This window comes from Lactuca saligna, chromosome 7, assembly GCF_052625555.1.
Source record: "Lactuca saligna cultivar CGN05327 chromosome 7, ASM5262555v1, whole genome shotgun sequence".
Classification (NCBI taxonomy): domain Eukaryota; kingdom Viridiplantae; phylum Streptophyta; class Magnoliopsida; order Asterales; family Asteraceae; genus Lactuca; species Lactuca saligna.
Genome location: NC_136423.1, coordinates 1598785 through 1611260, shown reverse-complemented (window position 1 = coordinate 1611260; position 12476 = coordinate 1598785). Strand labels below are relative to the sequence as shown.

The 12476-nt window shown below is 38.2% G+C and overlaps 2 protein-coding genes across 2 annotated transcripts; both read right to left on the bottom strand.

Annotated features, from left to right (window-relative positions):
- Positions 1 to 1208: 1208 nt before the first annotated feature.
- LOC145005706 (Zinc finger (CCCH-type/C3HC4-type RING finger) family protein) lies at positions 1209 to 3550 on the bottom strand. Its single transcript, XM_078964818.1, has 4 exons — positions 3191 to 3550; positions 2484 to 2604; positions 1562 to 2412; positions 1209 to 1420 (listed from the first exon to the last, which is right to left on the bottom strand). Exons 2-4 carry the CDS (start codon positions 2521 to 2523, stop codon positions 1316 to 1318), a joined length of 996 nt encoding a protein of 331 aa, XP_078820944.1. The 5' UTR covers positions 2524 to 2604; positions 3191 to 3550; the 3' UTR covers positions 1209 to 1315.
- Positions 3551 to 8621: 5071 nt separating this feature from the next.
- On the bottom strand, positions 8622 to 12218 carry LOC145004090 (DEAD-box ATP-dependent RNA helicase 31-like). The gene is made up of 8 exons (XM_078962991.1): positions 10680 to 12218; positions 10560 to 10615; positions 10058 to 10489; positions 9879 to 9965; positions 9700 to 9795; positions 9420 to 9635; positions 9165 to 9347; positions 8622 to 9018 (listed from the first exon to the last, which is right to left on the bottom strand). Exons 1-8 carry the CDS (start codon positions 12076 to 12078, stop codon positions 8791 to 8793), a joined length of 2697 nt encoding a protein of 898 aa, XP_078819117.1. The 5' UTR covers positions 12079 to 12218; the 3' UTR covers positions 8622 to 8790.
- Positions 12219 to 12476: the final 258 nt, after the last annotated feature.

Below are 12476 nucleotides of genomic sequence, written 5' to 3'. Positions count from 1 at the left end.
GCTAGTTTTTTGGTACAAGTCAAAATGCAAATGCTCTTTTCGTAATTTTTAAAAAATTACCATGTTGAATAAAACGGTTAGGCGATAAAACATAATCCTATTTGGAGCATTGGAAGATAAAAACATAATCCTAATAATCATTCACCAAGTTATCATGTTTATTCCACATACCTCTCTAAGAAGCTCTTTTGAGTCCCTCTTATCATATATAGCACTTTACTTTCATTTCTTCTTATTACAACACAGCATTGTACTTTCATTCTATTTCTTGTTAAGGCATTGTAATTGAAAATTCTGCCCATTAATATTATAGCTATTTGTAACAACGAGGTGGGTTACCTTTTTTTTTTTTTTGTATAGGTCATCCAATTATTCAATTCACGACATTTCTTTAAAATCTCAAATGTGGACAAAATTAAAATAAGATGGGTATGAGTTGGCTTTCCTGAGTAGAGCAAATTCTTTATTTTGTGAATTTATCCCACAAACCAAAAAGTACAACATGGGAATAAGTAAAAACTATCTTTGCAGTGGGTTGTGAAGAACAGAACAGAACAGGGATTATAATCCAAATCAGCAGTTTGCTATATAATAACTAACGGGTATCGTATATTTAAAGTATGATAAGAAGAAATGTTATAAAAGGACACTAGGACAAGGTTGTAGAAAAAGAATAAATGAAAGTACATTACCCTACCAGTTAAATATTGTTTCCAACTTGCATACAAAAAACCAGAATTCTGTCATGTTATGTGTGTGTTTTATTGTTGGTCCTAAATCTACAGTTGGGAAACCGCCATAGACATTTCAAAGGTGACTGTTCAAACCCAGAATAGATGCATATAAGAGATTCAACCCGGCCAGCATGCCCCTAGATATATATATATATATATATATATATATATATATATATATATATATATATATATATTTTTCAGAATTCAAATGAATGGAAAGGGACGAGTGTGGGAAAAAAGAAGATAAAGAGAATGAGACTGTTTTGATCCACATGAATCGTATTATGCACCTAGCTAGATTGTTTACGTATACATATAATTAAACAACTTTAAAAAGGTTTTAAAATGAGTGAACTATGTTTACTGCAACCTAGCTATTGTACTTGCTAAACAAATTTTCAAGACTATTACATGTGTAGTGTTTGTTAATTTAAAACAGAAAGCAAGAGCTGCAACTGAAACTCCATCATATAAGTATTAAGTAAAGATTGATTAACTTCAAAAAGTTGCATAACACTAGTATCGTACATAAGACGTATCAAGAAAGCTAAAAGAAAAGGTTGAAAGTTACATGTTCATTATTTCCCTCCAGCAGCCATCCTCTTTCGTATTTCATGCGCAGTGTTGAATATCCCAAGTGTAGGCTGGTTGCACACATAGCACTTTTTCTTCTTTGCATGATGCTGTACAATCACAAATTCCAAATAAGTCCCCTCCCCTCCTTGTAATTGTATGTATGTGTGTGTGTGTGTGTGTGTGTGTGTATATATATATATATATATATATATATATATAGAGAGAGAGAGAGGGAAAATCAATCATACCTTTAAAGCACAATGCTCACAGAAATAATGCTTGCACTTGGTCATTACAGGATCAACAAACGGCTGCCTGCAGATAAAACAAGCAAAGGGAAGTCCATCCTCATCTTCATCATCATCACCATCATTATGCTCATCATCATCATCGTCATCATCGCCCTTCAATGCCAATTTCCTCTTTCTTGCCTTCTCTGCTTCATCCCAGTCTCTCTCCATCTGCCATCCAGACTTATAATCCCCACGGTCATGCATAAACTTACAGGAATCACCATACCCACAATACCCTGTCTCCTTATAATCCTTACAAATGTCCGGCTGGTAATCAAACCTAGCAGAAACCCTGATATGAGCAGAAGCTCTCAATGGTCCATGTGATCCACCTGCTTTCTCACTAGCAACAGTTTGCTCCCGCCTAAAACCTGCCTTGTAATCCGTGTATCCATGAATACCTTTATACAGCTTCTCATCACCATTTCCATTTCCATTCCCCTTCCCTTTCAAAGCCTGGTCTGCTTGCTTCAAAACTCTTTCCCGAATCGCCCTTGCATCTCTAGAAAAGTCCGTCTCTGTTTCTAATGTTGCAGTGGCTCTACTGTCATTTTGAACTTGAATTTCTTTTGAGGAATCAAACTGGAAAATTGTTGCTTTTGTGTTGTCAGCCTCTGCTTGTTGTTGTTGTTCTGATGTTGTGGATCGCTTAGATGATCCAGTAGCAAAATATAACTTATTGTCTGCTGCCACAGCCTTTTTCTTGTTGATCACAACAGAAGGTTCCTCTTCTTCATCCATTTCATCATCCTGAGCTCTTTTTCGGATGTTTTTCTTCTTTGATGGTTTTCTAAAAAAGTTGCACACTGTATAAAAAAAAGATCAGATTCCATAGACAGTCAATGGGATTTGAAAACAATCAAGATAAACAACATACCTTGTTCGGTGTTTGGTTGTTCTTCGGGTTTTTCAGCCATATGGATCGATTACAACTTAGAGTTTTGGATATTTGTAGTCGTGAATGATGCCACAAAATTGCTGTTATGATGGTATGACAGCTGTAAATACATGATGATGATGATGATGATGAATTAATTAGTGTTTGGTAAGAATACAGAATAACCAACATCAATTCAAAATAAACAAATTTTCTTTCGCAATTTGTTAAACATGTAGACATAAATTGTTAAAAAAATAACCAATAACAGTACACATACTTCAACCCTAAAGCAGCCTTTGCTAACTTCAAATAAAAGTAAAAAAGAAAACAGAAATACTCCTAATGCCATATTGCCATTTGAGCCAAAATGGCATCAAACCGTGGCCATTGGTGGTTGTAAATGTTCTTGGGGTCAAGGAAGAAATCGAAGAGGGACGGTGAAATCACAGCACTCCGTTGATTAAGGATATAGAGACCAGTCTGATGAAATTCTAGGACATGTATAGTTTAGCCCAATACATTTCTCCTAAGCATTTCATCGAACAGGTAGGAGAACACACTGAACAGACACACATTAGGTAGAAAAAGGGGGAAACAACATCGATTCCAGCAAAGTCAGAGAACAAAAAAAATCGATTCTATTAACATAAGAAAACGATTTCAGCGAAAAGGGACGAATTTTAGGGTAGAACAAAAAACCTTACCTTGATGGCTGCTGACGACGAGTTTGACGGAGCTGGATGGAAGCGCTGGCGATGTTGGCGGAGAAGGTGACCGGTTGGTGGCGGAGTGTTGGCGGAGGGTGGGGTAAAACAGATATGAAGAGGGAAGGTTGCGGAACACTTCTGAGGGTCTAAATTTCGAATCACAATTATTGAGGAACGCCAAAGAACAGAAAGAAGTGGGCGGTGGTATCGGCGTCGTTACCGGCGTCGGCGTCGCTGGCGGAGGGAGGCGGGGGATGGTTCAGATCGGAGAAGGAGTGGCGTCGATGGAGTAGAAAGAAGTGTAGAGCGAAGGTTGCTGAAACGCTATCAGGGGGCAAAAGCGAATACGCGTCCTCTTTTTTTAATTCAGACTTGGAGTAGAAATAAGAGAGGCTTTTGTTAAACTATTGGGTAAATTCCGCATATATCAGAAAGCGTGTTTAGTCCCTATTTTTAGAAATTAATTCGGATCGTTCCTCGTATGTTTAAAAGTTGCGCATTTGATCCCTACCGTTAATGGTGTTACGTTTCTACAGTTAAACCATAGGAAAATGACATAACTACCCTTATTTTTATAATTATAATTATTTAAAAAATACACACTAATTTAAAACTAACACACCACCCTTATAGCGAAGGCAACAAATCTTGTTCCTGTTTCTCTGCACGATCACGTACCCTAACTCGTTCATTTTAGAATGACATAATAAAATCCAGAAATCACGTAATAAAATCCATAGGAAAAACACCAAATTAACTGGTAATTGGAATCAAACCTAGAAATCACATAATCAAACCCACAACTCAGGAGTGAAACCCATTCAGACCGATAAAATCAAACTCAGGAATTATATACCAATTCAAGGATTCAATTACAAAGCATTCAAGGATTCAATTACAAAGCTGAAGTCCATGATTCAAAAAAAAAATCAAAAACTAGATTCAAAATGCAAATGAAAAAAACAGAAGACTGTCAAAATCAAAATTCTAGCCAAGGTTATGTACCAATGATTTCAATTTCCATTTCATGTTCTTGTTCTTGAAGAAAGTCAGATTATATGTTCTTGTTTTTGAAGAATTACCCTTTCCACCATCCACTTACTGCCAACCACCACCCATCTCCCAGCTTCTCCACGACCCGAACCAAACCAAAATCCGATTCAAGACTACAACAGTCCACAACCTAGAAAAATCATAAAAAATCCCCAAAATGATGACTTAATAATCAAAAGGAAATACTTCAAACTTCTTGAAGGAATAAAATTTGATGAAATCGAAGCTTAAACCTGTGAAATCGGAGCAGAAGTAAACTCGATGACTTTAAAAAAACCTAGGAATTGTCTTCAAAAACCTAGAAATCGTCTTCAAAAGACCAATATTTTGTCTTAAAAAGCCCTATAAATGAAATCGAAGCTTAGACCCATAAATCTGTGCTGAAAGTAAATTCAATGACTAAAAAACCCAAAAATTGTTTTTCAAAAGCCCAGAAGTCGTCTTCAATAAGACCCAAATTTTGTCTTCAAAAACCCTGAAATCGTAGTGTCTTCGTCTTCAAAATAAACCGAGACATCAACCCATATTCATCTTCAGTTTGGTGTACCTCAAACGATGAAACAAAAACATCAAAGAACACATAACCACACACATCTCCCTGTTTCTCGTCTTTGATGATGATGAGGTCCAACAGAGGGCTATCGGAGGGTTGCCAGAGTGAGAAGAGGGGAAGGAGAATGATGGCTTCAGGTTTGACGGGAGAGAGAGAGAGAGAGAGAGAGAGAGAGAGAAAAAGAGAGAGAGAGAGAGAGTAGAGATAAGGTTTATTTATTTATTTATTTATTTATTTATTTATTTTTGTCATTTTAGGTAAAAGACTGAAATACCCCTCTAATGTGGGTCACTTAACGGAAAAACAAACGGTTAACGATGTCAGGGACGAAACATGAAACTTTTAAACATATTAGGGACGATCCGAGTTAATTTTTGAAAATAGGGACTAAACACACTTTCTGGCATATGCACGAGGGACGATTGATGTAATTTACCCTAAACTATTAATATTGGGACCATGGATATCCGTCTTTCCAATTTCAGTCGTGCGATTCTCTTCCGCATAAACTCACTATTTACCATCTAGCTCCGGAGTGCAAAGAAAAGAAAATAAGAGAATGGAAAATAAAAGAAAGTAAGAAAAGAAAAGAAAGAAAAATAAATTAGTCTTTCGTGGTCTCGAGTTGGATTGAAATAGAACGAAAGTTAAATTTTTATTCTTTCTTTTCAAATCCTCTCAAATCGAAACGAAAGTTAGGAGGGAAAGTGATTCTTCTATTTTCTTCCACTTCATTCCTTTAATGAAACTCGGGAGCATCAATCTCTCTTACTTTCCTCTCATTTCCGTCTATTTCCTTTCTTTTCTCTCCTTAAGTTGAACTCGGGAGCGGGGTTACATGTTTTCGGCTGTTCCTTCTTCTCCCCACGTTCTGTACAATTGTTTGTTCTCCTTCCATCATTCTCTTCAACTCCTCCCCACATTTGATCCCTTGTCTCACAAACCGGCATCCCCCACCACCATCTCCCCGTTCCCCTTTTGTATAAATAGAAAAGGAAATTGATATATATATCGAGCTGCATTTATGGGTTTGTATTCTGAACCAACGCGACATATTGATTCCCCTGCCTCGACGACTCACCACACAGTCTTGTTATTGCCATGATTGCTCAATAAAATCAAGGTAAGGCCATAATCTACACTAAATGTATGATATCTTTGGTTTTTTTAACATTTCCAATCTTAGGGCAAATATTTGTGGTTTGTTTGTCTGGAACATCACAAGAGAAGACAAGAGCACAAGGAAGAAATAGATAGTAGGTTAATATTTATGCAATTCTCTTTGTTGTTAATTTTGTATGTAAGATTTTTATTGTAAACCCGTGATTTATCCTGGGAAGTAAAGTGTTTTAATTAGAGTAGAATTCCGCAATGTATGTAAAACTCTGATAATTCTCTTAGATTCGATGATAGAAAGATTCGGGCCATTACAGCATGGCTCGGGGGGCGTAAGCGTACCAAATGGAAAAGTTAACATCCACCCGGTTAATGAATCCACATTCAAATTCAAACAGACATGATTCGTTTTCGTTTTCCATGTACCAATCACAACAAAATGGTCCGAGCACAAGTCAAAACATGAGTTCAACATGTATCATTTACCTTCAAGAGGGGGATTATCTAGAAAATGGGTCAAATGGTCTGTCGGTTGTGGTGATGGTGTATCATTTGATCAATCACATAATAATATTGGTTTCGGTTCACAATCACAAAATAATACTGAGCAATTGGAGTTAGAGTTTGGGTCTGTTTTTTTTTTTTTTTTTTTTGATGGGGGGGGAGGTGTGGGGGTCTACCACGGGTTAAAGGAAGTCGAGTTATAAGGGATGTTGGAGGAACATAGGTCTTCACCAGACTAGCCATTGGCCTCATCATCGCATCATCAAAGGTAACTTAATTCTTGTGCTTCAACTTATTGTCACTTTGTCGTATTGGAACTTGAAGTTTCTCTCCATTATTGATGGATGACAGAAGGGTATGATTGTCATTTTGTCACCTCGGTTGTTTTGGTTTGGTTGTTCATGCAAGCCAGTGTAGAATAGACGAAGGATGATAATGAGAGAAAGTAGGTAGGTCATAGTGTGAACGAAGGATGAGGCATATGCTCTACTCTACTATATTGGTTGGTCTGCAACTATAAGCATATGGGGAGAATGAATTCTTGATTTGATGGTGGCATGCTCTGTGTCGTGGTTTTTGTAGGGAAATTTAGGGTTTGTGGTGGAGATATGGATACCAACTTGGATCGTGATATCACTTTCCGAACTGATATTTCTATCATATGTTTGGGTTACAAGAAATTCAGCCTAGGATAATCCAAGTGGACACTTACGTTTCTAGGCACAGAAAACGTAAGCCAATATGCTAGAGGATTCTGTGAAAGTATGATGAAAACAAGAGCTTAAGATCGTAACCCTCTTCTGGAGAGGAAGAGTTGTTTATATATTAAACACGATTAGGGTTTCATTAGGGTTAGGTCGTCATTAGTAGCTTTGGAAGCAAGTAATGTCAATCCGGATTTAATGAGGATCCTAGACCCCGCCAAAGGGGCGCTGCCCCTTTGGAAACCCCGGACCCCCAACTAGTCGTCAAATCGGCTTCTGACTCGATCTTATACATGCGTGCACTCCGCACAACCCCGTACATATATTAGAGTACAAATCATGAAGCCCCTTAGCTCACATGTTGGTTCCAGTTACTTAAAATGACATTGTGACACTAAAATCACCAACCGTTTTATCATGTCTATGATATGATGATGGCACGTACAACTATGATATGATATGATGTTCAACAAGTGGAGGGGAGGTGAGGATATGAAGTCACTTTTTTTGATTTTTTTTTTGTCGGCTGCTGCCCTATGAAGTTTTAACTTCACTCAACTCTCTCAAAGTACAATATTGGTTTTCTGTCTATCTATCTGGGATATGTACAACTTTGTAGATTTATCTCCACTCTCTAGTTTCTACTTAACTGTTATACAGTATTTGTTACTATGTTTTCCAGTTTCTAGTCATATGATATGATCGTTAGTTAGTACACACAATAACATTTTGTACCGAATTCAATGGACATGGACCTTTTTTCTCACGTTGCATTTTACCGTTAGTAAAAAGTGATATGAGTTTCACTCCTTTACGTTGGAAGCAAGCGTATATGTTTTCAATACTTGATGCTTTTAATTCACAAAGTCCAATGTTGGTTTGACAGTCCTCGATCACCATTTAAGCATCACGTATCTTTAAATCGGAAAAAACAAATGATTGTATTTTACCTACAATATTAGATGTTACAAAAACTGACATGATACGAAATAAATAAGTTTGGTTGATACCCAGTTAATTAAACAAGATTAGTTCAACTTAACTTTTTTATTTACATGCAAGATTTTCATTTCTCTTTCAATACTTTGCAGTCAGACACGGCCACTCCATCATCTTTATGACCTCGCACCTCTTCTATGCCTAGCCAACTTTTACTTTTTCCACTTTGTCCAAAAAACTTACTACGAACTTTGCCTCCCAAACACTTGCTCTTTCTGTTTTTCACCTCTTAAACTTTCAACGTGTTAAAATTTTTAACCAACCACGACACATCACATTTACAAGCCTAAACCCTAACCTGCTAATTCGACATGAAAACAGATTAACATGACATAATCATTAAGCGTTTGAGGTTAAGATCCAGCTCTCACTTGACCTGTTTAATATTTTATTTTAACCCGACACAACTCGTTTGGCGTGACTGTACAATACACACACACTTGGTGACCTACCTATTGATAAAACTTGTGGTAATTCACCAAAATACAAGATGACAACATAAAAAGAAAGAACAGAAACTAATTTACAATTACAATCACCGAAATGAACGTTTTGTTGATTCAGATACAATTGAATATTTCTTGCGAAAACAGAAGCCTATAAAAAAAAGACAATCTTTATAGTTTATAGATAGGTGTTTTGTTTATAATTAGTAACTAACTAGAGTACTACTTGGTGCGTAAACCAGGAACATTCTTGAGTCCCATTTTACCAAGAACAAGTCTGGAAATGGATGGTGGAACATCAAGTCCCATGCTTCTGCTGAACTCATTTGCCAGCTCCACAAGCCTTTGCTTATCCTTACCAACCGTCTTATTGGAGTTGTAATACCCGAGCCATGCCTGGTATGCGGATTCTTTATTTTTCATCTCCACATACGACAATGCTCTCTCCACCTACCACCATAATTATTAATTAATTAATTAATTAATACACACCAAATTTAAACTCTCTCTCTCTCTCTCTCTCTCTCTCTCACACACACACACAACATGAGAGAGAGAGAGAGAGAGAGAATATCATATAAGACCGATGGACCTACCTTTTTCTTTGTGTCTGGATCCAGCAGAGGCACCTGGGCTTTTGAAATTGGCAGATCCCTAAGGGTGGACAAGAAGAATTCTTCCCATGGTGCTACCAACAGTATCCCTTCCCCTTCCTTACCTTTCCGCCCTGTTCTTCCAAGCCGGTGTATGTACTGAGCTTTATCAGCTGGAAGCCCAATCTGCATGCAACATAATTTTAATAATGTCAGGGTGTTTGTTATTTATAAGGAACATTAACGACTGCTACATACCTGAATGACAAGTGTCACATCTGGATAATCAACTCCACGTGCAGACACATCCGAAGTTACCAGAATAAGACCCTTTGATCTCCGGAATTCATCAGAAACCTGAGTCCTGTAACTTTGGGACTTTCTAGAATGTATTTCTCGCACATTTAACTTCAGCTGACTAAGCAGCTCTGCCACCAATTTCGTCACCATGGCAGTCGTGCAAAACACAAGAACCTGCAACCAATTATCAAATCATCATCATGTATCAACATTCAAATAAAATAATAAAATGCTATACCTTATAATCACCATCATCTGCTATATGATCTTTCAGAAGGGCGTACAGCACGGAATACTGCTTCTCCAATGGAGCAACTAGATATTTTTGTTGGACCTTCAAAAATATATAAAAAAAAAACACAGTTTAACACGTTCATACCAACTAAATTAATGCCATGGTATTGGTACGGTACCTACCTGTGTATGCGTCTCTTCGCTGCCTTCTTCAACTGCATTGATATATTCATGATCTCTTTTCAAAGCAATATGACAGATTTGACGAACCTTGACATCAATCAAAAAAAAAAATACTTATTACTATTAAGTTTGCTTGTTTTGCAAGAAATGTGAAAAAAAAAAGAAAGAAAGAAAGAAACCTCAGGTGGGACAGTGGCTGAAAAAAGAAGTGTCTGTCTCTGTTTGGGCACAGCTGCTATGATGGTCTCGATGTCTTTACGGAATCCCATGTCCAATAAATGATCGGCTTCATCAAGAACCAGAACCTTCACTCCCATGATCCGCGTGGCAAATCCAGATGTATTCATGATATGATCTTTCAGCCTTCCAGGTGTCGCCACAAGGATCTGACACGGGTTTGCCTGGATGCGTCTTTGCTCTGTAGCAAGTCTCGTGCCTCCGATCACAACTTGAACGCCCACAGAAGGATGGTATTTCAACAGCTTATTAGCCTCCATTGCAGCCTGATTTGCAAGCTCTCTGGTTGGACATATCACAAGGACTACAATTGGAGGCCACTTCTCGTCACGCCCAACAGGTGCCAACTTCACAACCACTTCAATTGATGGGAGCTGAATGTTTTTTTTTTCAAATAATTAATAACTTTTTTAAGAAAATGTATTTTGGGAAACAGTGTATTACCAAAAACGCAACAGTTTTTCCGGTGCCTGTCCTAGCCTTGGCCAGCACATCCTTCCCTGCAAAAAAAGAAATCAAATTACTTGAATGAATTCCACACCAGTACTAGTGTTATGCACAAACCTTTGAGAATGACTGGAAGTGTCGCCTCCTGTACGATGGTCATCTTCTCATACCCAGCATCCTTGATTGCTTTCAGAGACAATGGTGAAACAGAACATTCATCAAACCTGGTCTCACTTAGATAAGATTCACTTGCTGTTGCATCATCACTTACAACTCTTGGGCTTGCGGAATCTTGAATGTTCAGTCCAGACATGGAATGCCCATCATCCTCAAAATCCTCATCTTCTTCTTCATCACTGCTCAATTCTGTAAAGCTGTCGGTTAATTTTGTTTCATCATCCGAAATCATTAAACTTCCTCTTCCTATACTTTGGACACCTGTCCTTACTCCCCCACCACGACCTCTTCCTCTTCCATTGCCACTGAAACTATCATCTCTTCTATTCGAAACAAATCCATCATCTTCCCTCTCGGTATCGCGCACATATGGCTCTTTTCCTTTAGAAAAGGAATCAAATGAACCCCAAGTTTCCTTCCCCTTATTTGAATCACGAGAGACACCACCATTTCTCCTCTCTACTTCTCCCGCATATCTCCCTGTTGAACTACTTGGCCCTCTCCCTCCTTCAAACCTATTCTCTCTCCTAGACCTAAACTCTTCATCCCTGCTTCCAAATTCACCACCAAAACGCCCATTTCCTCTTGAACTACCACCAAATGAACTCCTAAGTCCACCTCTTGGACTAGTACCGAAAGAACTCCTGCTTCCACCTCCTCTTGAGCTACCACTAAAAGAACCCCTATTGCCACCTCCTCTTGAGCTTCCACCAAAAGAACCCCTATTGCTACCTCCTCTCGAGCCACCCCCTCTTGAGTTACCACTGAAAGAACCCCTATCGCCACCTCCTCTTGAGCTACCCCCGAAAGAACCCCTATCGCCACCTCCTCTTGAGCTACCTCCGAAAGAACCCCTATAGCCACCTCCTCTTGAGCTACCATCGAAAGAATCTCTATTTCCACCTCCGCGATATCCTCCATTATAATCATCAGATCTTCTATTTACAGCTGAACCACCCCTTCCTCCTCTATCACTACTCCTCCCATCATCGTTCTCGCCATAAAACTGTCTTTTCTTAAACGAGCCAGACTCGCTAAACCAATCACTAAGATCAGATTCATCCTCAATTAAGCTCTTAGTAGCCCTAATTTCAGAACCGTGGTTTGAAACTCTAGTAGAAATATGTAATTCCAGCTGGGGAGTTGTCATCAATTTCGGAAACCCTACGTTGTTGGAGGATGATAGAGATTGGTACTTTAGTCTATCTGAAAAAGCACGAGCGAGAAAAGGGCTGGCCCTGGATAATGAGGGGTTGGCTTTCATGGTGATAAGAGTTACCGGGAGTGAAGAAGAGTTCAGCAGATGGAGGTCTGGCACCGAAAGGAGTTTTACTGGCATGCTACGGCGGAAATGGAAACCGGAATTGCCGTAAAGAGGTAGCTGTTGTGTCCGGAGAACTTGTAGAAGCGACGGAGATAAGGTGTGAATGGGGTTTTAGGGCCCTCTGAAAGAGGGTTTAAGATTGCAAATGATGCAAGATAAGGTTAGTTATAGGGTGCAGTGTGGGGGGTGTTGTACAACGACACGATACGCATATACACGACTATAATTTAATAAAATCCTCTAATAAATGATTTTTTTTTTTTTTTTTTTCAAATGTCAATCTTTTACAAGTTTAGATATTACGATTTTGGAGTATTTTTGAAATAAGTATTTATTTTTGATTTGTTTTATTTTCTTAAATTAAAATTATATACTTATATATGTAAAGTATTATTATATATATGATATTAAAT

Coding starts and splice junctions, on each gene's coding strand:
- LOC145005706 (XM_078964818.1), bottom strand. CDS start 2,523: ATGGCTGAAAAACCCGAAGAACAACCAAACACCGAACAAG. Junction 2,413..2,483: donor ACAACCAAACACCGAACAAG/GTATGTTGTTTA, acceptor TTTTTTATACAG/TGTGCAACTTTTTTAGAAAA. Junction 1,421..1,561: donor GTGAGCATTGTGCTTTAAAG/GTATGATTGATT, acceptor GTGATTGTACAG/CATCATGCAAAGAAGAAAAA.
- LOC145004090 (XM_078962991.1), bottom strand. CDS start 12,078: ATGCCAGTAAAACTCCTTTCGGTGCCAGACCTCCATCTGCTGAACTCT. Junction 9,966..10,057: donor CAGCCACTGTCCCACCTGAG/GTTTCTTTCTTT, acceptor ATTGATGTCAAG/GTTCGTCAAATCTGTCATAT. Junction 9,636..9,699: donor CAGATGATGGTGATTATAAG/GTATAGCATTTT, acceptor AATTGGTTGCAG/GTTCTTGTGTTTTGCACGAC.